The sequence below is a fragment of the Uncinocarpus reesii genome, genomic scaffold (genome assembly GCF_000003515.1).
Source record: "Uncinocarpus reesii 1704 scaffold_3 genomic scaffold, whole genome shotgun sequence".
NCBI classification, from domain to species: domain Eukaryota; kingdom Fungi; phylum Ascomycota; class Eurotiomycetes; order Onygenales; family Onygenaceae; genus Uncinocarpus; species Uncinocarpus reesii.
In genome coordinates this window covers 1,419,113-1,439,137 of record NW_003052498.1, presented here as the reverse complement: position 1 = coordinate 1,439,137, position 20,025 = coordinate 1,419,113, and the positions used below count along the sequence as shown (strand labels likewise).

The following is a 20,025-nucleotide window of genomic DNA, read 5'->3' as shown; positions in this document are numbered from 1 at the left end:
CTAAGATTGCACATCCCAGTTCACCCCCACTCTCTTGCAAGTAGTTCTTGCTGTTCAATATCGCGAGGCTGTTCTAGAGCTTCTGCACGACTCTTAATGATCAAGAAACAAGTCGGTCAGGGATGATATGTGGAAGCTATCCGCAGATACGAGTTGTCGGAATGTAACACTCCCTGACACGGCGCCCTTTTCACGTCCAACCCACCTCAATCCCTCCAGTCATCGCTATGCGGCTCTGAACAAATGCGATTTTCATCCCCACAGCAAGGAAATCATCAGGGATCAACCAAAGGTTGAGCCGCTTCAATCCTGCCCAAAGTTGGAGGTCGTGTGATCATTGCTTGAAGATATACGACCTGCCCAGACAATCATGATGAAATACGCCGAAAGCTGCAGGCATCGAGATGGGTTCGATGAAGATATAAAAGGCCTGAAAATTCCCGTTCCCTCTGGAAGTTTATATCGGTTCATCATCAAGATACGTTTAGAAGCAAGCACAGGCAGCCTTTAGCACAATTCCCAATTTCATCATGAAGCTCCTCACCCTCGCAACGCTCTTGGCCTCTGCCACCGCTACCATCGTCTACCCCTACGAAAGCTCTTCTTGCCGCGGCTCAAGCGTGGGCAGGATCAGTGCATGTGGATGCACGAACATGGGCGCCAACTATGACATCCGCGCCGTGAAACTCAACTTCCAACAGGCAACGGCCTCGTTCTACAAAGAGAAGAACTGTGTTGGCGTGAGGTTCTCCAAGGCCTCCGATCAATCGTGCGCGAAGCCACCTGTGGGATGGGGCACAATTGGGTCTGTGAGGATCCATGGCGGAACCTGCTAGATGGGAAGTAGACGAAGATTGGGGATAATTAAACCGGTGGGTTGCAACTTGTGGTAGCGCGGTTTGCAAGGAATTCTCGCTGATATCACGCCTAGGAGATACGACACAACGGTTTTTGAGCTGTGGGTGGACCAAAATCGGGAGATGGAGATGATTGCTGTGTGAAATGACCTAGCTACCAAATAAATGAATACTTGCTCATTGCTGATGATTGATTGTAAATTTGAATCCATGAGTTTAGTGTGTGGTCTCATCGTACACTCTGAGAGAAGGGGTACTGTTTGTCTTGTTTGTCCTCATATTACATAACATGCCAAGACATCCTCCCAATCTGGCTTAGGGCCATCGCTCATCAACAGTTGAAACCGCAACCTCAAACTTCAACAAAGAGTCAACCGCCGTCAACCACACAATCGATTCACCGAGGGCACAGTGGTACCGCGACTGCATAATCTATTTCTGCTCTCTGATGATGAAACAGTTCTGTGCAAAATCGCTTCTTGAGCCCCAAAATCTCTCATCTCGGTGGAGACTGCATGCTCCAAGCTTAGCAAAGCTATCCAACAAGCCTTTGTGCGCCGCTGGGATCGTGCTCTTTTATGTGTCTAGGCGCTTCTTGAACCAACCTAAAGAAGAGTTTTTCTTTTTTATTTCTTTCTGGCTGGCTGTGGATATTACTCTGTTTCAACCTGACACAAAACAAGCACAAAGTGTTGTTCTGCTCATGCCTTTCCACTGCTGTCTCAGCCTACGCACAGTGTTTGCCCAGAGGAGCAGAATCACCTTGACTTGAAACTCCAATTGTTGATCTAGATACCTATTGATATGGAAGCGCGTGGACCAGGACAAGCACTACTGGATTCAGTCCATTCGACTGCATCCTGGCACGCTGCGAGATTTGCAAGATTGTGAAGCAATCGATTTGATAGCTTTGTCGACTATCACTGGAGTGCTTGGGCCCGTGATTTTAGAACTCCAATGTTTATCCACAAAGGGTCCAACTCTAGTAGAAGCCAACATTTCAATGTTTCTTGTAACAATTGCGTTCTCGCCCGTTGTCATCCCCGGCTTTGCCGACATTTGTCAAACATGAGAGATAATGAATCACTATATGGCATACTGCTAGATGAAAATCCCTCAGCACACAGTTTGCTGAACCTACTATTCCGACCGGAGCACAGTCCCTGGTATGGTACGCAAAGCTAGGGAACCATTGAAGCAAGCAGAAAGTATCACAGGGGTGCATTGTGAGTGGTTTTGCCTGGCTCCTACTCATTGCATGGGCCAAGCATGTTGAGATGTATATATCCCATGGTATTTGTCTGAGTTTTCAAGCCCTCCTCGTTTGATACAAACGACTGTTCTTGACCCAGGGAGCTAGGTGCACTCCTTTCACTCTTGCAAGTTTGTTGTTTGTTTGATCAACTTTTCTTGCAGTGCTGGATCTGAATCTGCTATGAAACCATGCAGCCTCCTCTATGGCTAAATCAACGAATATGGCTGAATTTGATATTTGCCATCCTTTCGCTTGGAATCGTCGCCAGCCCGTTAGGTAAATGGTACCCTAGGTTCTATTTGAAAGCCCAAGTTGCTAATCTCCTCTTTAGGCAACACTACCTCAGTTCTCCCACACGATAAGCCTAATGTGCCGGCTCTACCACTACCTCCGGTTCCAGCACCCATTGGGAAGAACCAGAGCAATGTAGTCCCTACGGTTGTCCAGCCTTCGGTCCCTCCTCACAAATCAAAAGCTTCAGCGTTTCCGTTGCCGTCAGTGGTTCCCTATCCTCCTTCTGTGCCACCGCCTGTGGCCCCTGCACCACTTCCGAAAAATGCAACTTTGCCGAAACCAGCACCTCCGCCGGTCGTCCCTGCACCATTCCCACTCCCGTCGGTCGTTGAGAACGCCCCTTCGGTTAAACCACAGTTTCCGCCCGGGATATCCGTACCAGGGAGCAGGAAAATCTCACAGACACCCCCATCCCATCTCTCAACAAAGGTACCGATACCATCTGTTATTGAGAACACAGGGTCAGCGAAAAAGCCAATCCCTACAGTTGCACCTGTTCCAGGAGGTGGGAGCAGCATGCCAAGTTCTCCAACAAATAGCCCAAATCGTCCAACTCAGGGACCTCCATCATCCGCTATTCAAGGCATCTCTTCGAAAGGACGGGACCCCAGTGTGACCCTTGTTCCAGGGCGTGAGACAACTGTATCAAAGTCGCCATTGAACCACCCAACAAAGGTACCAATACCATCTGTTATTGAGAACACAGGGTCAGCTAGAAAGCCGCTCCCAACGGTTGCACCTGTACCAGGAGGGAGCAGCATGCCAAAGTCTCCCACAAATCGTCCAGCGGAGGGGCTCCCATCATCCACAGCTGAAGGCTCCTCCTCAAAGGCTCGGGTTCCCAGTGTGGCCCCTGTTCCAGGGCGTGAGACGACCATATCAAAATCGCCATCGAACCAGCCAACAAAGGGACCAATACCATCTGTTATTGAGAACACAGTCTCAACCAGAAAGCCAGCCCCGAGTGTTGCACCTGTACCAGGAGGGAGCAGCATGCCAAAGTCTCCTACACACCGTCCAGCAGAGGGATCTCCATCATCCGTTATTGACGGCCCCTCTTCAAAGGCACGGGCTTCCAGCGTGGTCCCCGCTCCGGGGCATGAGACTACCACCCCAAAACCAGCCCCGACAGCGAAATCATCTACCGTTAGAGGAATCCCTTCAGCTACTACACAGACTCCGACCGTGGTCCCCGTTCCCAAGGGCAGCAATTCAAAATCCTCCACAGATCATAACCCGCCGACAAAAGTGATGCAGTCATCGGTTGTTAGTAGTGTTACTTCTATTGTCAACGGTACTCCAAGTGTTATACCGGTGATCATCCCAGTACCCTTGCCGTCGATGTCAACGCCTAAACCATCGGGAACTCCTTCTCCATCGAAAAAAGGACACGATGATAAGAAGGAGGATGAGAAGAAGAAGGAGGATGAGAAGAAGAAGGAGGATGAGAAGAAGAAGGAGGATGAGAAGAAGAAGGAGGACGAGAAGAAGGAGGAGGATGAGAAGAAGAAGGAGGATGAGAAGAAGAAGGATGGCGGCGGTATCAAACCGCCTAAAATTGAACCGCCAGACATCGATCCTCCTACTATATTTCCTCCACCAAAAATCGATCCTCCGAAGATTAATCCTCCCAAGCCTCCCAAGATCAGTCCTCCGAAAATCAATCCTCCCAAACCTCCCAAGATCAGTCCTCCCAAGCCTCCGAAGGTTAATCCTCCGAATATCTTTCCCCCAATAATCCCGCCTCCTGGAGACAAAAAGAGCGAGGATAAAAAGCCTACTCGTTCCAAAACCCCGTCCGTGACAACCAGGATGTCGTCTACGAGGTCGACAATTACTACTTCACACGCAACCACCACCGTTACCACTACTGAACAGACTACGACGTCAGAAACCTCGTCAGAAAGTTCCGCAATGGTTTGCGCAACTCCCGCACCTAGTAAGCCTCAAGGCGCCAGCTGCAAGCGTCGAATCCAAGCACCAAAATGTGTTCCACAATGTTCCGAATGCATGTCAACTAAGATTCCACCTCCTCCTGGCATCTCTCGGCGCGACCTTGAGAAATTTGGAAATTTCTCTGCCTTGCAAGACGACTACACCGAGTTTGGAGAGTTGGAGAGACGACGGCTGCCCACACCCGCTGATTACCAAAACAATCTGAACGTATTCTTTTTCCGGGAGTTGTCCTCAGCTATAAAAGTTGAAAAGGGCTTTTGGATACTCCGTGGTGCCGCCCAAGCACGAAGCCAACCCTCCGGTGTGCAAAAAGAATTGGGCCGAGAGAAATTCAATGCAGGCATAGTTAACCTTCGAGGTTGCACCTCCGTTCTGGTGGCTTCATCGAGGGGTATTTGGTGGGCCCATTTTTGGGAAACCCCGGGTTTTAGGATGCAAACAATCATGTCCGGTTACCAATTCAGGGAAGAAATCTTCAAGGTGGAAGTCCTTGATGTCTTCGACAAAGGCTGCGACTATCATCATTCGGACGGCAGACATAGATTCTCGGGACTCAAATGCCATGTTGGTGGAACGCAACAAGAACCGAAGTGGTTTGACCGGGCCTCGACTCCGGTTGCCTTTATCATGACCCCACAGGATCACGAGGACCCGAACAAGCTGCTTTATGAACCGGAAGTCAAGCGTATAAGTGATAAACTTCGAGAGGTACTGGGCGATATTCCAATTACTACGATCAAGCACAAAGCCCCCGTACTCGGAGACGCGCCCTCGTTCCAGCTTCCCCCTGGGGCATATTTACCATATGGAAAGGCTCTTTTTCAATACGACCCGCAACACGAGCTAAGAACTTGCGAATACTGGGCGGCCAGTAGATTGTATGCCGAGGAAAATCCTCTTCCCGTGCATCGTGTCTCGTGGCCGGCACTTGACTCGCAAATAGGAAACCAACCTCAAAATCAAAAGAGGGCTCTTCCGAAACTACCTGCATCCTGCTCGATTTCGCTGCGGCCTAAACCGACAACATTATCAAAATCCGAGAGCGGCAAATCGACAAAGACTAGGTCCATGAGTGGAAAGGCAACTGGCAAGACAGAGACGCGGCCCGCGACAACGACGAAGAAAACGGAAGAACCATCAAAATCCAAGGACGAAAAATCGAAGAAGGTGGCTTCAACAGAGTCAACGGCTAATAGCGTGAAACCAACGGGCAAAACAAGCACGCCAGCCGTGACAAGGACAAAGTCTGCCAAACCAACCGGATTAACATCAACGAAGAAGGGATTGTCGGTAACCACCAAGGAAAGCAGCAAACCCACGGTGACAACGAGCAAGCCTCCAACTACTTCCCACGCCAACATAGTCACACTTACAACCGTTGTCTGGGTAAGACCAACCGTAAGTAAGCCCCAAACCACCTTCAAACCGCCGGCTCCATTTGAGCCAGGGCGGAGCCCAGAAGCCAGGTGTAAGGTTATCTTTCCGAAAAATGTGTACCTGCTCGAAGGTATTAGAAACTGGGGTACCAAAGACGGCAAAAAGCTTCACGACGCACTTGTGAAGGCGTGCGGGCTGGAGTCTTACGGGTGGAAACGGACGAAAGACACCTATGCAGTGAAGTTGCGCGTTGATCCTGATAAGGCTCCAGCATGCGTGAACGAGGCAATTGCTGAAGCGGGCGGCCCGAAGTCCCTCTGCCCCAAATAGTGAATCTTCTGATGTATGACTGAGAGTAAGGGAAGACAAGATTGCGGCTTGAAATTTGTGTATTTATTCGGATGTCGGTGTCTTTAAGAACACCGGATGATAATCTATCCGTATTATCACTAATAAAACTAAAATCGAATTGCGATGTTTGATGTTTGAGCAGTTGGCGGTTGATGCAAAACCATACACACATGCATTTGAGGTCCACCAGCCTCTCGGCTTGCCACTCCGGTGCGTTGTAACATTTGATAGTCGGACACTACGGAGTATTAAGGCTCGCAATCTGTGTTTGTTGTGTCGATTTTATCCTGCTGCGCCATGATGTCACTGCACGTGGCCAAATCGTCGGCTTTGTGAGCTTACTAAACCATTCGCGCCAAGCCCTTTAGTTCCTGCGAACTGCTGCTCACCGCCGCCGGGGATTGATTTCCGCGTGCGGAACCATGGCGTCGGCTCGGGTTCAGAAATCCTTATTTGAGGGTCCTCCTGCTGCCCTGCAAGGGTGAGCTGAAGTCGTGGTCTTGAAAGCTGAGCTGACAAGCAAGACCTTCACCCGCTTTACTTCTCGCGATTCCTGAAAGACCGAAGACCACTATAGCCGCCTTGCGCATATCGAGCCAACAGGCGCAATGTCCACAACACTCCCAGCATCCCATCGCCCAACCCTTTCGCGCGACCAATTGCTCAAGTATATTGCAAACGTTTATCAATGCGCGCACTCCGAAGCGGAGTCGCAGCTCCGGGAGCTTCAGGAGCTAATCCGACTCGATCCTCTCCGCGGTCTGACGCAGCTGCAGCAGCGCCACCTGGCCTCGATGGCTTTTAGCAATCTGGTCCTCCATTACTCGCAGCACCATTCGATCTCGCTGGACCCGGACGTGTTGTTCCATAAACTGGTCGAGAGAGGCTTGGGAGGCTATTGCGTTGAGAATACGGGGTTTTTCTCAAGCGTGTTAAGGACGCTGGGGTTCAAGTTCTATACCAGCGCGGGGAGGGTGAGTAAAGGGTTTGAACAAAACGTTGATACGGGAGAGTATAACGGATGGTGAGGTTCCGTTTTGCTGTGGTAGAAGAGCCTCATTAACACGTCTCAGGGGACATATGATTATTATCGTGACAATCGGACAAGATAAATACGTCGTGGATGTTGGCTTTGGCCCGAATGGCCAGACCCGACCGCTGTTGTTGAAACACGGCGCGATAAGCCCACGAATCGCTCCGGCAGAAGCAAGGTTGGTGAAGGAAAGCATAGCCGCCAACACCGATAGTGAGCAAAAGCCCTGGATATTTCAAATACGGACCCATCCGCAAGAAAAATGGAAACCAGCATATTGCTTTTATGAAATAGAATTCTTGCCCGGTGATTACGAAGCGATGAATTTCGTGACAAGTCAAAACCCAAGGAGTATCTTTACGAAAGCGTTGATTTGCGCGAAATTCCTTTTGAACCAGGCAAAAGATGATATTGTGGGAAGTGTGTCCATAGTAAGAGCGACGGTGAAACGGAATCTGAACGGCAATGTGGAAATTCTTCAATCTTTGCGGAATGAAGGCGAAAGAGTTGATGCATTGAAAAATCTCTTTAATATACATCTCCAACCGCTAGAGATCCGTGGTATTCGCGGCAAGACCACGGAGTTGGAAGACACCACCGCGGTCGCCTTCTAATATCGAACGGAAAATTCATTTAAAGCGGTAGAGAAGCGGATTTCCCGCTTGAAGCATTGGTTATCATAAACAGCGTTGATTGAACTTCAGGTTTAGCATATCCGGCTTTCCACCTATTTGGTACAAAATACAATTAGTTTGAGCGCTTGTGACGTCTGAGATAAGCTCAAGTACCTTCCAAGGATTATTCAACGAGAAACCCGGCGGCGCTACGGGCGAATCTGTCTGGCCTCGTAAGGATCCCGTAAGCCGTAAATCCCGTTCCATCACTACCGATTGTCAGCATAACCCGCATCGGGGAGATCCTTGGCTCAGTATAGACGCAGGAGATAGGGGGAATACTTTGCTGCGTAAAGATTAGCCTAAGTTGTCTAACAGAAAACGTCACGGAGTTCAACTTACTCTATCCCAGGCATCAATGCCGCGTCTCGGTCGCTTTCCATCATTTGCAAACCGTTTGGAGAACGACAGCCCGATTCCAGTCACGCCGAAGAACTAGTCGCCGGTGAGGTTCTATTTCAAGCTGATTGCGGGGTTCCGGTACCTACGCCAATAATAATCCCATAGGGAAGCAAAGCCTCAAAAGGCAGCGGCATTTTCGAATAGCAGTTTGAATCAACAGTCTTGTGAGTTGCCAATTGATGTTGCAGTCCATTCAAGTTGGAGGTGATTGGCCTGATGACCGCTAGTCCAAACGAGGCCTAGTCAATATGCATTCTTGGCATTGATCAGTCAGCAAAATTCAGATATGGCGGTTGACCTCACTCAAGAGAAGGGGGGTGCTTGTAAGGGCTCTTTTAGCGTGGAGTGAACGCATTTCGGGGCGTATTGGTTCAATTTACGCGTGAAGACACATGCGGCTGTGAGTGTGATGATCCTCCTTTTCCTTGTTGCTTTTGGCGCGGTCCCGCTGCGATGGACGCGAACTTTCCCCAGCTCAAAGAACAAGTCGGCTAATCCATGTTCATTTCGCAGCGTGCTTCTCGGAGTCTAGAAGTCGTTCTAGCTTCTCGGAGTCTACTACTAATCGACGGACAAATATACTACGTCGATATCCCACCGGCATATATCGAACGGCCTGCGCTTCTTTGTCTGACCTTGGCCCGCCGCCGGGGCCACCCCGAGCTCAGTTACAACGAAGAACGGGGGCGGTTGTAAGCGCATTCTTTATACTCGTTACTATCGCGGGCCAGATGCTGCCGTTTTGTCAATTTGGAGACTGTGGTAGCTTGCATGATGGCGGCGACCATGCTAGCCGAGTATCAAAATACCGCCGTGGAGGACGAAAATATGGCGGATAGCGAGCAGGATGCCGAAGGAGAAGATGATGTTGATTTGTACCATCAGCTAACGGCATCTGCTAATTTTGGCGGAACCGAATTCGCTGGTGCAAACCACATGATTGACCGAGAAGTTGGTTCAGAGCAGGATTATACAGGAGAAGCAGCGGGCCAGAATGTCGAAATGACTGGTGCGTTGGATGTCAATGACATAAACGAAAGTAATCAAGAACACGAACCCATGCAAACGGTTAAATATCTTCCCGTGGAATACAAGTCCGAGAGCGATGTTGAGGAGGGCGACCCCAGCTTCACAAACGATGCAAGTGAAAGCGGCCGAGATGGCGTTAGTAATCAATCCTCCGATGACGATTCAGAAGCCGATGAGGACTGGGAAGCCGAGAGTGATGACAGGGATTCAGCGGACGTGGAAGACACGACGCAAAATAACTGCATGTAAGTACCCTGCATTTTTCATGCAATAATAATTAGCGTACTGATTGCAATTCCAGTATCTGCGGCCAAGACGAGGAGCATGATCCTGGCGAAGAGTTCGAAGAACCTTTGGTTTGCGCTGTCTGTGGAGATCATTGTAAGTTCTACAAGGTTGGCTTGGCAGGGGACACCATTAGAACTTAGCTAACCGGCCTCTAGGCCATCGTCAATGCGCGCGCGAACAGGAATGTTTCAGCGACACCGACAGTAAGTTGAGACAACTTGTTTTAGCCGCCTCACAAGCGAATATTAACCGCTTACTAGATTCCGCTAAATGGCGTTGTGCCTCGTGTGTTCAGAACAAGTTAGAAGAGGACTCTAAAGATCGTGCCAAATCTCGGAGGAAATCCATCGCATCTAACATCGCCAAAGAATTGCTCCCTGCCCATGCCGATAGTCTAGGCCCAGACTCGCACTCCATCTTCGAGAATCCGATCCTCGATGATGATCCGCTTGATGGTTCTCGCTCGTTGAGGAAAAGGAAGGCCTCGATCGACGAAGCAGATAATACCCGCGCTCTCAGCCGAAAACGACGAAGAACAACTAATGACCTAACCGATACGTCGCAAGCAGCAAATGAGGAAGCTAGCGACCAGGTTGTGGATCCATCGAATCCTTCAACCCGCTCATCCAGGCGTAGGCAAGCCAGGAGGACTCAGAATGCTCTCTGTAGTGTCGTTCTAAGACAACACGGGAGATTAGTTATTTCTTTCCACCTGGATCACGAAAAGTTAAACAATATATTAAAAGCCAGGCCGCGCCCCAGAAACCAGAGACGGAGACCGCCACCAAAACCACCAGCTGTCCCAGCAGAACCGCCTCCTCCACAATTTCCTCCTATTATTTCGACACCATACACGGCGCCCTTCTACTCGTTTCACGAACGCGAAGATCATGAACTCAACTCTAAGCCCTATGGTGGCATTTTAGCCGATGCAGACGCAGATACCTCCAAAACAGTACCACAACAGGCCGATCGGGACAAATTTGAAGCCGCGAGGCAAAAGGCCGAGGAAGAGTGGAGGCAAAAGGTACAAGTAGCCGAGCAAAATGGCGAAGGGACACCACGAGCCACGCAGAAATTGTCTGGCCCCCCGAGCAAGATGAAATGCATCAGCTTCGGTGGTTACGAAATCGAGACCTGGTATGCTGCTCCATATCCCGAAGAGTATAGTCGCAACAGAGTTCTTTACATATGCGAATTTTGTCTCAAGTACATGAATTCCGATTTTGTGGCTTGGAGGCACAAGCTTAAGTGCCCAGTGAAGCATCCACCCGGAGATGAGATATACCGCGAAGGCACCATCTCCGTTTTTGAAGTTGATGGCCGGAAAAATCCTGTTTATTGTCAAAACCTCTGTTTACTTGCAAAACTCTTCCTCGGGTCGAAAACTCTGTATTATGATGTCGAACCTTTCCTTTTCTACGTGATGACTGAATACGACGAGCTGGGTTTCCATTTTGTTGGTTATTTCAGCAAGGAAAAGCGGCCAAGTTCGTCGAACAACGTCTCATGTATTTTGACCCTTCCCAATTCACCAGAGGAAAGGGTATGGGAATCTCTTAATCGACTTTTCATACCTTCTTACTCGGATAGAGCGCAAGGTTGGCTCTCCGGAGAAGCCACTCTCAGACATGGGCTTAGTTTCATATCGGAATTACTGGCACCTGATTTTATCGTACCAACTTCGTGATCAAAAAGGCCCGACGAGCATTGCTGAGCTGTCTGAACGCACGGGAATGACGCCGGACGACGTTGTATCCGGCTTGGAAGGGCTACGTGCGCTAGTCCGTGACCCTATCACCAAGACGTATGCTCTTCGCCTAAATTACACCTACTTTGAAGAAGTTATTCAAAATTGGGAAAGGAAAGGCTATGTTCAACTAAATCCTGACGCACTCGTTTGGACACCATATGTCATGGGACGAAGCAACCAGTCACATTACGATCGTGCGCCACTCCATGCTGTTGCACCCCGAGATGACCATGAAGAGGCTATCGTCGATGGAGATACGATTCCCAATACGTACGAAAATCGGAACGGGCTGTTACATGTTGCAGAAAATCATGGTTTTGGTACCAACGGGCAAACTCACGCCGATTCTATTCCGGAGCTCGAACCTCCAGGCCCGCCATCCATGGAAGTCATGTCCTTTGGTGGCCAATCGATGAAACACAGTAACGGCTGCAGTACTCCATCGGTTTCTTCTCTCTCAAATGTAGCCGCCAACATTCCACCCACAAGATTCGAGATTTTTCCACCTGTGCAAGCAGCCGTCGGCAAACGCCGCCCAGGACGTCCATTTGGTAGCTATAAGAAAGTTCGTCCCGGTACAGCAGCAGCAACCGCATCTCCATCGCGGACCAGTGGACGCAATACGCCACGGAGGAACTATAACCTTGCCCTCGCAACGCCAACACCTGCTGTTCGCGCATCCCCTGGGCTTCGCAGAGGCCGTAGCAAGCTCCTTGACAATGTCGCTCATACTGATGGGCCCGCCGATGAACCGGTAGATGATGAAGCTGTGCTCAACACTGAAGAACTCGACGCAAGCGGTCCTGGGCCTCGTGGAGGTGATGGGCGGTTAGACATTGATGATCAAGTCGATGTGAATGGAAACGAGACCCAAAATAGTACTTGGGATCGAGACAGCCCTAATGAATCGAATGGCATATTCGTTGGCGGCCAGCTTCCGGAGCCAGGCCTCGCAACTAGAATCAAAGACAGGAAGGATACGGCTTCTGAACCCGACACAAGCAATGCGACTGAACAATTAACAGCCGAGATTCTCGCTGCTGCTGATAACGCTGTTGAAAAGGCCGCTCCTGGAATTTATCCGGCTCACGGCATTCCAAGTCCTCAACAGAATGGCATAAAAGGAGAGCCGGGTTTGACAACAACATCAGCGTCCACTGAAGGCTAGAATGATCAGATCAAACAGACTCGAATGCGGTTGATTAATTTTTATCTTCTGCTTGCCGATGCTGCCCTTTCAACGAACTTATTTGTCTTGCTATACCTTGCGGTCTACCGTGGTTCTCTTCTCCAACAGAGAACAAGGCGCATCTTGGAGTGTGAATTGATTTATCCTCTCACTGCATTTTTCCGATTGTCCCCTTCGTGTTGATTTGGTACTTATACGTTATATTCTATACTCTCATCCCCATTTGATCTTTTTTGCTCTTTTCAGTCTGAGCATTTTCCAGGAGTGTATTCGATGCCTTTTTGACTTGTTGCCCAGTACCTCTTATCTAACTTTTGATCAACTTTGTTCGAGTCGAGCCTTTGAAGTTGCTACCTTTTTCCTCTGGAATGTATCACTATATACCGAATCCGTGATTCTCCCAATATTATCCTCAATCCTAATTCAACTGCGTTTTTTGCTCCTTTGGGAGCCTGCACGCTCTGGTGAATTAAAACAAGTCTAGATGGAGATATTCCAAATAACCTATAGGAGATAAGACGATAACTGTAGGGTGAGAATGATCAGTCATCTCCACTGTTGGTAGCCCCGTGGTTGAATATTCCCATAATAGCTCGCAAAACTAGGATCGGACGGCTCTATGATAGCAACTGGCTAAATGGTTGCCCACGGACATAGTTATCCTACAGCATGCCGTTGATGTGTGTGGTAAGGCTTGACAGCGTTATTCTCCCATGCTACCAAGGTATGATAAAACTATACTACACTATGCCTCTCCAAATTTTGTATTGCCGGTATTGCAACCTAGCGGCACCCCGGTCCCCGCCAGTGAATGGAACCAATCTCTATCATTCAGGCCAAAATAGTAGCGCTTCCACCTCCGAAACCGACATGCCCGTCGCGTAATAGGCGGGAAACGGGTTCAAAATGGTCGAGTCGACATCTCTTCTTGGTGTATTAGGAAGCGTGAAGATATCTAAGCCCGGAATTTGCTCCACGACCATGCCAGACGGGAGCTTGTAGTTTCAAGACGAACAGGAGCACGCTAGGCGGTGTGCTATTCGTACCGGAATCTACGCCGCTGTCCGGGGGGTGTTTTTATATATATGTTCAACGTTTGTTGAGCGGATAAGAGAGCAACGGCCGTTCCAACGTTCGTTTCGAGGCAGATGCACCGTTTAGCCTCCCAGGCTGGCCGTTTGAAACATCGACATAACGCCCGCCATACATGCTGAAGCAGAAAGCAAGAAAGTAAACAGAAAAGAAAGGTAAGGATATCAATCGGCGCCGGGCCCTTATTCGTCTTTAAGGCCCACTCAGTTCACTCTGGGATATAATCTGCATATCCACTGCCACAGCATCAAGCGCCAACCTCAAAGCCTCCTCTTCAATATGGCGCACTTTTCCCCAATCCGGGTCCAACCAGATGAACCCGCCGTTGGCCAGCTCGTAGATGGCGGCCATGACCCAGGTGCGACTGTTGAACTCGCCTCTTGACTTGTCGACTCTCGCCGAGCGTACACAATCTTCGACGGCCTTGAGCCAGTCGCCGTTGATCTCTTCGATTTCGCCAATTTTGAGGCCGGCGAGGAGGCCTTGGGACGTCAAGATGTCCTCGTTTTCCATTAGGAACTCCCATTGGTTCCCAATGGGGACGTGGTGGAAGAGAACGCCGGAGCTCTGGCTGAGGGCGATGAATAGGCCCCAGTGATATTTGCCCTTGGCCCCGGTGTCCCACAGAAAGATGTAGATGCCCTTTTGCTCGGCTTTGGGCGCGGGACCAAGCCATGGTTTAGGCCCCGCATCTGGAGTGGGCTTGGAGTCGGGATTCGATGGCTGCTGAGACACAAGAGTGGCAGACTGGGACATGTTGCGGGTGGAAGGACGGTGTTTTGGTTATTCAGAGAGTCCCTCAGATGGGCAGACGGGGCCTGTTAGAGTTTCGACAGCAGGTTGACAGGTGTAGAGCGAGAGCAGGGTGGCTCTGTTGGCGACCATGCATGTATGTCGTCGACCAGCGAAGATGCTGTTTCTCGTCCTGTTGACGGTGTTGGTGCCGGCAATTGGCTCGAAGCTGTCGAGACGCAGACGAAGAGTGTCTCATCAAACGGAAAAAGTGGACGGCAAGGCAAAGCAGCCGGATTCTCCCTGGCAGTCCAGTCTGAGGGTTGGGATGGAGTGGTTCATGGAGGGCTGGAGGGGGAAGGCAGATGGTGTGGCACAAGTTGCTTGCTGATTGCTTCCAACGTCGTTCAATCCCGCCGCCAGCGCACAGTCTCAGCAAATCACAACACCGCCGCTGGGGATATTTGTTTTGGCACTTTGTTTCTTGAGGTTGCACTTGATCTGCATCTCGCAAGACGGGGCTACAGGCAGCCGCTGCTGTCTGACGCGAGAACGACCGCCTTGATCTCCGCATCAGACGAGGCGCGGCGATGTCGAGATACCATGGTCAAAACACTGGTTGATATCCTTTTATTCAATTCTAGGAGCTAGACTACTACGAGGATCTCTACTCTGGGAAGTTCATTGCACTCCCAAGTCCCGGATTGCCCTCTCGTTGAGGGGGCACGACGTCTCCCTGTATCGTGCCTCTCAACGCCAGTGCCACGCTTTTGAGTACGCATGGATTGTCGTAGTATGTCTAGATGCCGCTGAAGTCGTCCAACTGGCTGTCTCCCTTGCTGGTATGTGTTTGTGATTATCTACCACGGAGTTGGTTCCGAATTCGGATGTCAAAACGATTGACGCTTCGACGGCGAATCGGTAGATGCGTCTGCCGTGGAATCGTAAGTAGATGCTGAGGAAAATCTAGGATACCGTGGCTGTATCTTTATTGCACGTTCTGATTCTTTCGTTTTCGAGCAGGTGCTCACCTACTCTAGTGAAGGAGCAGAAATACCGTCGCGATGGATCCATGTGTGCGCTGCTGCATCCTCCGTTCTACGACTAATAACCTGCACGCGCGCTGCCAGTACTCGGTCAGTGTCTGAAAATTCAATTCTGATAGCTAAATTTATCGGCTGGTAGAATGTTTGCACGGTTGGCTGCCTTCAACTTTCAAGCCCGCGCTGCGGCTGCCTGTTTATGCAGTTAGCTAAACACAACCTATTACCATCCACCTGAGGCTTAGAAGAGGGCCGGGTGTGATTCGAATGCATGGACAAATTCTTGTGCCTGTGGAAGTTATGCGCATCAAGAAAGGGTTACAATATATGGTTTTAGGAGGTCATCCATTGCCGCTGATCAGAACTTCCTGCTGCAACTGTTGCAAATGGGCGTTTTTCATCCCACAGTATGTCTCATTTTGTTGTTCCTTCGAGCCCTGGGCCATTTATCTTTACGAGCACCATTGCTTGCTCCATGTTTGAGCATGTATCGTGTTGTCCTTCTTGGTTATTGGCATTATCAGCCAGAATTTCGCATCGTGAAAGCCACCTGGTGATATGCAGCTCATCCATTTTGGTCCGCAGAGACGAAGAATATCACGGCAAGAAATGGATCAAGTCTTCGTCTTCAGCGAATCTATACGAAGCATGAGGAAGGGGCCCCGTTTGCACGAGCCACACCATATCGCATAGGCGCAAGCGGTTTTAAATCACGACTTGAGCTCGTTCAATGGGTGAGTCCGTCAGAATCGATCTCTGACACCGCACGAACTCGAGGTCATGATTTTGCAATTGCGCGATTGATTCTGACTGGTCCGAAATTCTGCCTGGACTCTCGCGGTTGTTAGGTCGAACAATGATAACAGTTAATGAAGGGACTTATTCAGGGTTTGCCAGGCTTACCAGTAGCTAATCCATCATGTCTAGGGTCTAATAAATTCAGTAAATCACCGTGGAAAGGACATCATGTACCTGTAGTTGACCACAATGGCTATAATTAAACATTTCTTCAGGATAATACAACGAGATTGTTTAAAGGCTGCCTTGTGTCTGAGGCGATCTCTCACCACTGCTTCAATACAATTATTTTCTTATTCTTTTTTTTTTTTATTTTTTTCGCTTCTCCACGGCCGGAAACTCGCATTCGATGCGATGCTGCCCGCCCCGGTTAACTACTCAACCACTTCTTCTTTCTTGTATCACAGACAAAGTAGTAAAAAAAATAAACAATATAAATAAAAAGTCGAATACCCTAACGTCATCCCAATCTACAATGTCGAGACCTGGCTTTTTTTTTTTAGGAACGGGATCTCAAGCCAATCCGCAGATCAGCCGCTCTCAAACCCATGTTTTGCGAACAACGGTTCACTCCCAGAATCCAAGGTAAGCAGAAGCCAGGGGTCGATAACTATTTCCCTGGTAACCTTGCTGCAAATCCATCTGTCCTGGCCCCATATCTGTCCATGGTATGATCCCGCGCCTAAAAATGGATACCGAAAATAATGGGGTTCAAGGGACCTATTTACTTCTAGTTTTACAGGGTGCTTATTTTAGCCGCGCTAGGGACTTTTCTCCTCTTCTCTTCTTCTCTTGGGGTTGAAAAAATGTGGCGCCTTCTTCAACACAAAAATTTTCGAGAACTTCTTGTAATTCCTTTTGCGGGAGTCGGGCTTTGGTGGCCCTTGGCGCCTTTATTTGCGGATTGCGCGACGAAATCCTCCTACCAGCGCAGGACTGATCGTCAAGAGGTCAAAAGGGGATTGATTTGGTAGCTAGTCCGTGGCGTGCCCAGCCAGAAATTCCAAATTATCAGCAGGTGCTATTGAAACCGATGATGGGATGTTTGGCGCCTGATAAAGAGCAGTTCGTTCATATGGTGTCACACGCAACCGGCTCACTGGTAAACCAGGGTGCCAGCCAACGAGACTGAGTGAAGGCATCATTCAAAGATGGAATCGCTTCTTTCAGGCTCCGTCCTTCGTGCTGACATCGTTGGGAAGGCAGCCGTTCACACATCCCCAATTGCACCCCCGCATTTTCCTTTCTTTTTCTCCAGAGTCGACTTCCACATTCCGTTCTAGTCGACAATCATGGCTGTCTTGGCGAAATCAGTTCGTCTTAGGCGCAGCAGGTAGTTATCACGCTTATCGGGTGGTGCGCAGAATTGTGCTACTTGGGAGTAAAACCAGACAAATCTGTGGAGGGCTCGTACTCCATCAACGAGCCAGTGTAGGCGTTAACTAGTTCTCTCAATTAGTAGCTTCTTCGGAGAAGGCAATCAGTTTCTTTCATTCAAAAGCGATGGATCTGGTTGGTTTTGCCCACTTCGGTTTTCCCCTTCGCCGCCAATCAGATTATGCGGAATCAAGGTGATTATGCATTGCAAATTCTCTTTGTGCGAGGGTATGATTGATATATGGCGAGTCATGCGGACAAATTGAGCTATCTAAGTAGCCGATGGCTTCCTTCTCGTTAATTTGGGTTTAGAGAAGAAGCGGCCTCAAAATTCGAAGCAAGCAAGAATACTGGCGGGAGATGGAGGCCTAAGCGCACACCATCAGCCGTTAATGGGATCCTTTCTGCAAAGGTTTGTCAAACCTGGCTGGTCAGCCTCTGGAGTCTCAGACAGCTGTTTGTTGCAGCTTGGCAGTTCTAGGAACCAAACGGCCTGATCCAGAGAGATCAGGAGGGCCTATTTGCTGCATTGCCAGTTAGTTTTGTCCTTTTATCCTCAAGGAACAATCCTTTTAATATTTATTTTTTACAGCGTGCATAGCAGAATGCGGGTGTTATGAGCCCACAGCAGCGAAGGTTATGATTGATGTCATCTCCACCAACAGCCAGCAGAGTAAATGTCGCCACCAGGATGATTCCGGATCTGCGCTAAAGTTATGCATCTTCGTAATTGACTGAACTTTATGGTCTGTCAAACCAAGTCCTCGAATGTTCTGCAGATATTCGCGGCCTGTCAACCGGGAGCAGTTCCATGGAAGGCAGAGAGCGTGTCGACAAGAACCATGGGTGAAGTGGGAGGTTCGGTGCTGTGGTTGCATTTACAATCAGATGTCTTTTGTCGCTGGTTCCTTGTGAAAAAAGGCGTCTTTGTTTTTTTATTTATTTTTTCTTTTCTGCTCTGTCAAATTGGTGAGAATGGAAGCAGAGAGCGACCCAATGATCGGGCAATTCGTCCAATTCATCCGTGTTCGGGGTCAGTCATAATGTTAAACAGCAAATTTTGTTTCAGATGGAAAAGCAAAAAGGACGAATCGTATAGATAGTTATACCAAGTTTTGAGTGCGCAAAACCTGAGACTGCGCGCAACTGTCCGGAGTAAAGTCTGCACACCCACACTCGGAGAATAGTTAACTAGCGATGCTTTCTCAGTGGTATGGCGGCCTTGATACGCTCTTACGGGGAGTTTTGTGCTCGAAATTCAGGTCAATGTCGATCTCTCTCTTCCGGAATCGAGGCTGATGTTTTCTTTCCTGAAATGATATGGAAATGTCCTCCGTCACGACTCCGTAAGAGAATTGTTTGACGGGATCTGCATTCCATTGATCATGCAGGAGTCATGTATGCAGTTACGCTGTCCTCTGTAATTTAATATTCGGCGTTTGCTGCAAAAGCCCATGGCGGCTGCGATGAATGCTGCTTGCTAAACGGCGTAGGACGCAAAGAGATGTAGATGGCAATCTAAAAAGCTTTGAACAAGGACGCAACCAGCCATGTTCGAGCCCTTTTTTTTCCTTTGAAACTGTCTGTAGGTACCCGGTTTTCAAATCGCCGGGCTCCCAGCCTAGAAGGGTGGGTTGGACTGCCTGTCGGGAGGTTGGTCGAAAAATCCAAGTTGCACCGCAGGGGTTTTGGCGTGTGGCAGAGACGTCGCTCTAACCATCAAGGAGCATCAACCTCCCACCACTCGTTAAAGTTGGGCTCGCAATCGCGGGCTCGTGGCGGCGTCCTGGTTCCTTCACACCCCGGGCAGACGGAGTAGGGGCGCAGTGATACTCCGGGTGCTGGACAGACCGAGAGGCAAAAGGGCGATTGCTGCACCAAAAGCGGAGATGCGAAAAGGGTCAAACCAACTCCCAGTCTGCTCAAAGCAGAGGATGTTTGCTCGTATTACATTGTATGGGGGTGGGTGGTTTGAAACAGCCCTCGGAAATAGCTTTGCATTGCCTGTTCAAACGTCCTGTTTCCGATGGGCCTTGTCGCGTCAGGTCAAACGCGAGCCGCATGAAACATCACCGCAGAGAACGATTTGGAGGCGCATCTCCCTGGTCCGCATCGCTTCCTGACAAGAGAATCCGGCAGGGGGCCCAGCACCGAGTTTGAGGGAGGCCTGGTCCATTGCCAGTTGGAACCAGAACGCCGTCGATTGATGTCAATGTGGAGAAGAGAGTTGAGATCTGGCTAACACTCTTTTGGCCGCGGCACTAAAGAGAGACAGCCCGTCGACCCCTGTCGAAGAGGCGCTTAGGAATTGGACGATCTGGACGCGCCGCACAAAGCATATTCTGAACCCCGAGTGGAATGCAAGGGCTTTGTTGTTGCTGTTGATGAAAAGTCGACAATCCCGAACGATCCGCTGCGATCGAACAACAAGCCAGAGGCAATGCAGCGCCCTTTTCGATGCCAGCGCTGGAGCTGATCTCGTTCGTGTCACGGAGAATGCAAGAATACTGGGATACGCTATTTTA

At 49.6% G+C, this 20,025-nt stretch overlaps 7 protein-coding genes across 7 annotated transcripts; 4 read left to right on the top strand and 3 right to left on the bottom strand.

The window, feature by feature from the left end:
* Positions 1-530: 530 nt before the first annotated feature.
* On the top strand, positions 531-1,001 carry UREG_05262 (uncharacterized protein; the record flags this gene model as incomplete). The annotated part of the gene is made up of 2 exons (XM_002584527.1): positions 531-809; positions 894-1,001. The coding sequence occupies 2 exons, from the start codon at positions 531-533 to the stop codon at positions 999-1,001; spliced, it is 387 nt and encodes a 128-aa protein (XP_002584573.1).
* A 1,299-nt stretch (positions 1,002-2,300) lies between these two features.
* On the top strand, positions 2,301-6,069 carry UREG_05261 (uncharacterized protein; the record flags this gene model as incomplete). The annotated part of the gene is made up of 2 exons (XM_002584526.1): positions 2,301-2,388; positions 2,444-6,069. 2 exons carry the CDS (start codon positions 2,301-2,303, stop codon positions 6,067-6,069), a joined length of 3,714 nt encoding a protein of 1,237 aa, XP_002584572.1.
* Positions 6,070-6,698: 629 nt separating this feature from the next.
* UREG_05260 (uncharacterized protein) lies at positions 6,699-7,737 on the top strand (the record flags this gene model as incomplete). Its single annotated transcript, XM_002584525.1, has 2 exons — positions 6,699-7,114; positions 7,164-7,737. 2 exons carry the CDS (start codon positions 6,699-6,701, stop codon positions 7,735-7,737), a joined length of 990 nt encoding a protein of 329 aa, XP_002584571.1.
* Positions 7,738-7,921: 184 nt separating this feature from the next.
* On the bottom strand, positions 7,922-8,333 carry UREG_05259 (uncharacterized protein; the record flags this gene model as incomplete). The annotated part of the gene is made up of 3 exons (XM_002584524.1): positions 7,922-8,083; positions 8,140-8,232; positions 8,286-8,333. The coding sequence occupies 3 exons, from the start codon at positions 8,331-8,333 to the stop codon at positions 7,922-7,924; spliced, it is 303 nt and encodes a 100-aa protein (XP_002584570.1).
* Positions 8,334-8,973: 640 nt separating this feature from the next.
* Positions 8,974-12,437, top strand: UREG_05258 (protein mst2; the record flags this gene model as incomplete). Its single annotated transcript, XM_002584523.1, has 5 exons — positions 8,974-9,473; positions 9,530-9,609; positions 9,672-9,719; positions 9,777-11,006; positions 11,110-12,437. The coding sequence occupies 5 exons, from the start codon at positions 8,974-8,976 to the stop codon at positions 12,435-12,437; spliced, it is 3,186 nt and encodes a 1,061-aa protein (XP_002584569.1).
* Positions 12,438-13,742: 1,305 nt separating this feature from the next.
* UREG_05257 (uncharacterized protein) lies at positions 13,743-14,306 on the bottom strand (the record flags this gene model as incomplete). The annotated part of the gene is made up of 1 exon (XM_002584522.1): positions 13,743-14,306. The coding sequence occupies one exon, from the start codon at positions 14,304-14,306 to the stop codon at positions 13,743-13,745; it is 564 nt and encodes a 187-aa protein (XP_002584568.1).
* A 643-nt stretch (positions 14,307-14,949) lies between these two features.
* On the bottom strand, positions 14,950-15,356 carry UREG_05256 (uncharacterized protein; the record flags this gene model as incomplete). The annotated part of the gene is made up of 3 exons (XM_002584521.1): positions 14,950-15,081; positions 15,147-15,248; positions 15,318-15,356. The coding sequence occupies 3 exons, from the start codon at positions 15,354-15,356 to the stop codon at positions 14,950-14,952; spliced, it is 273 nt and encodes a 90-aa protein (XP_002584567.1).
* Positions 15,357-20,025: the final 4,669 nt, after the last annotated feature.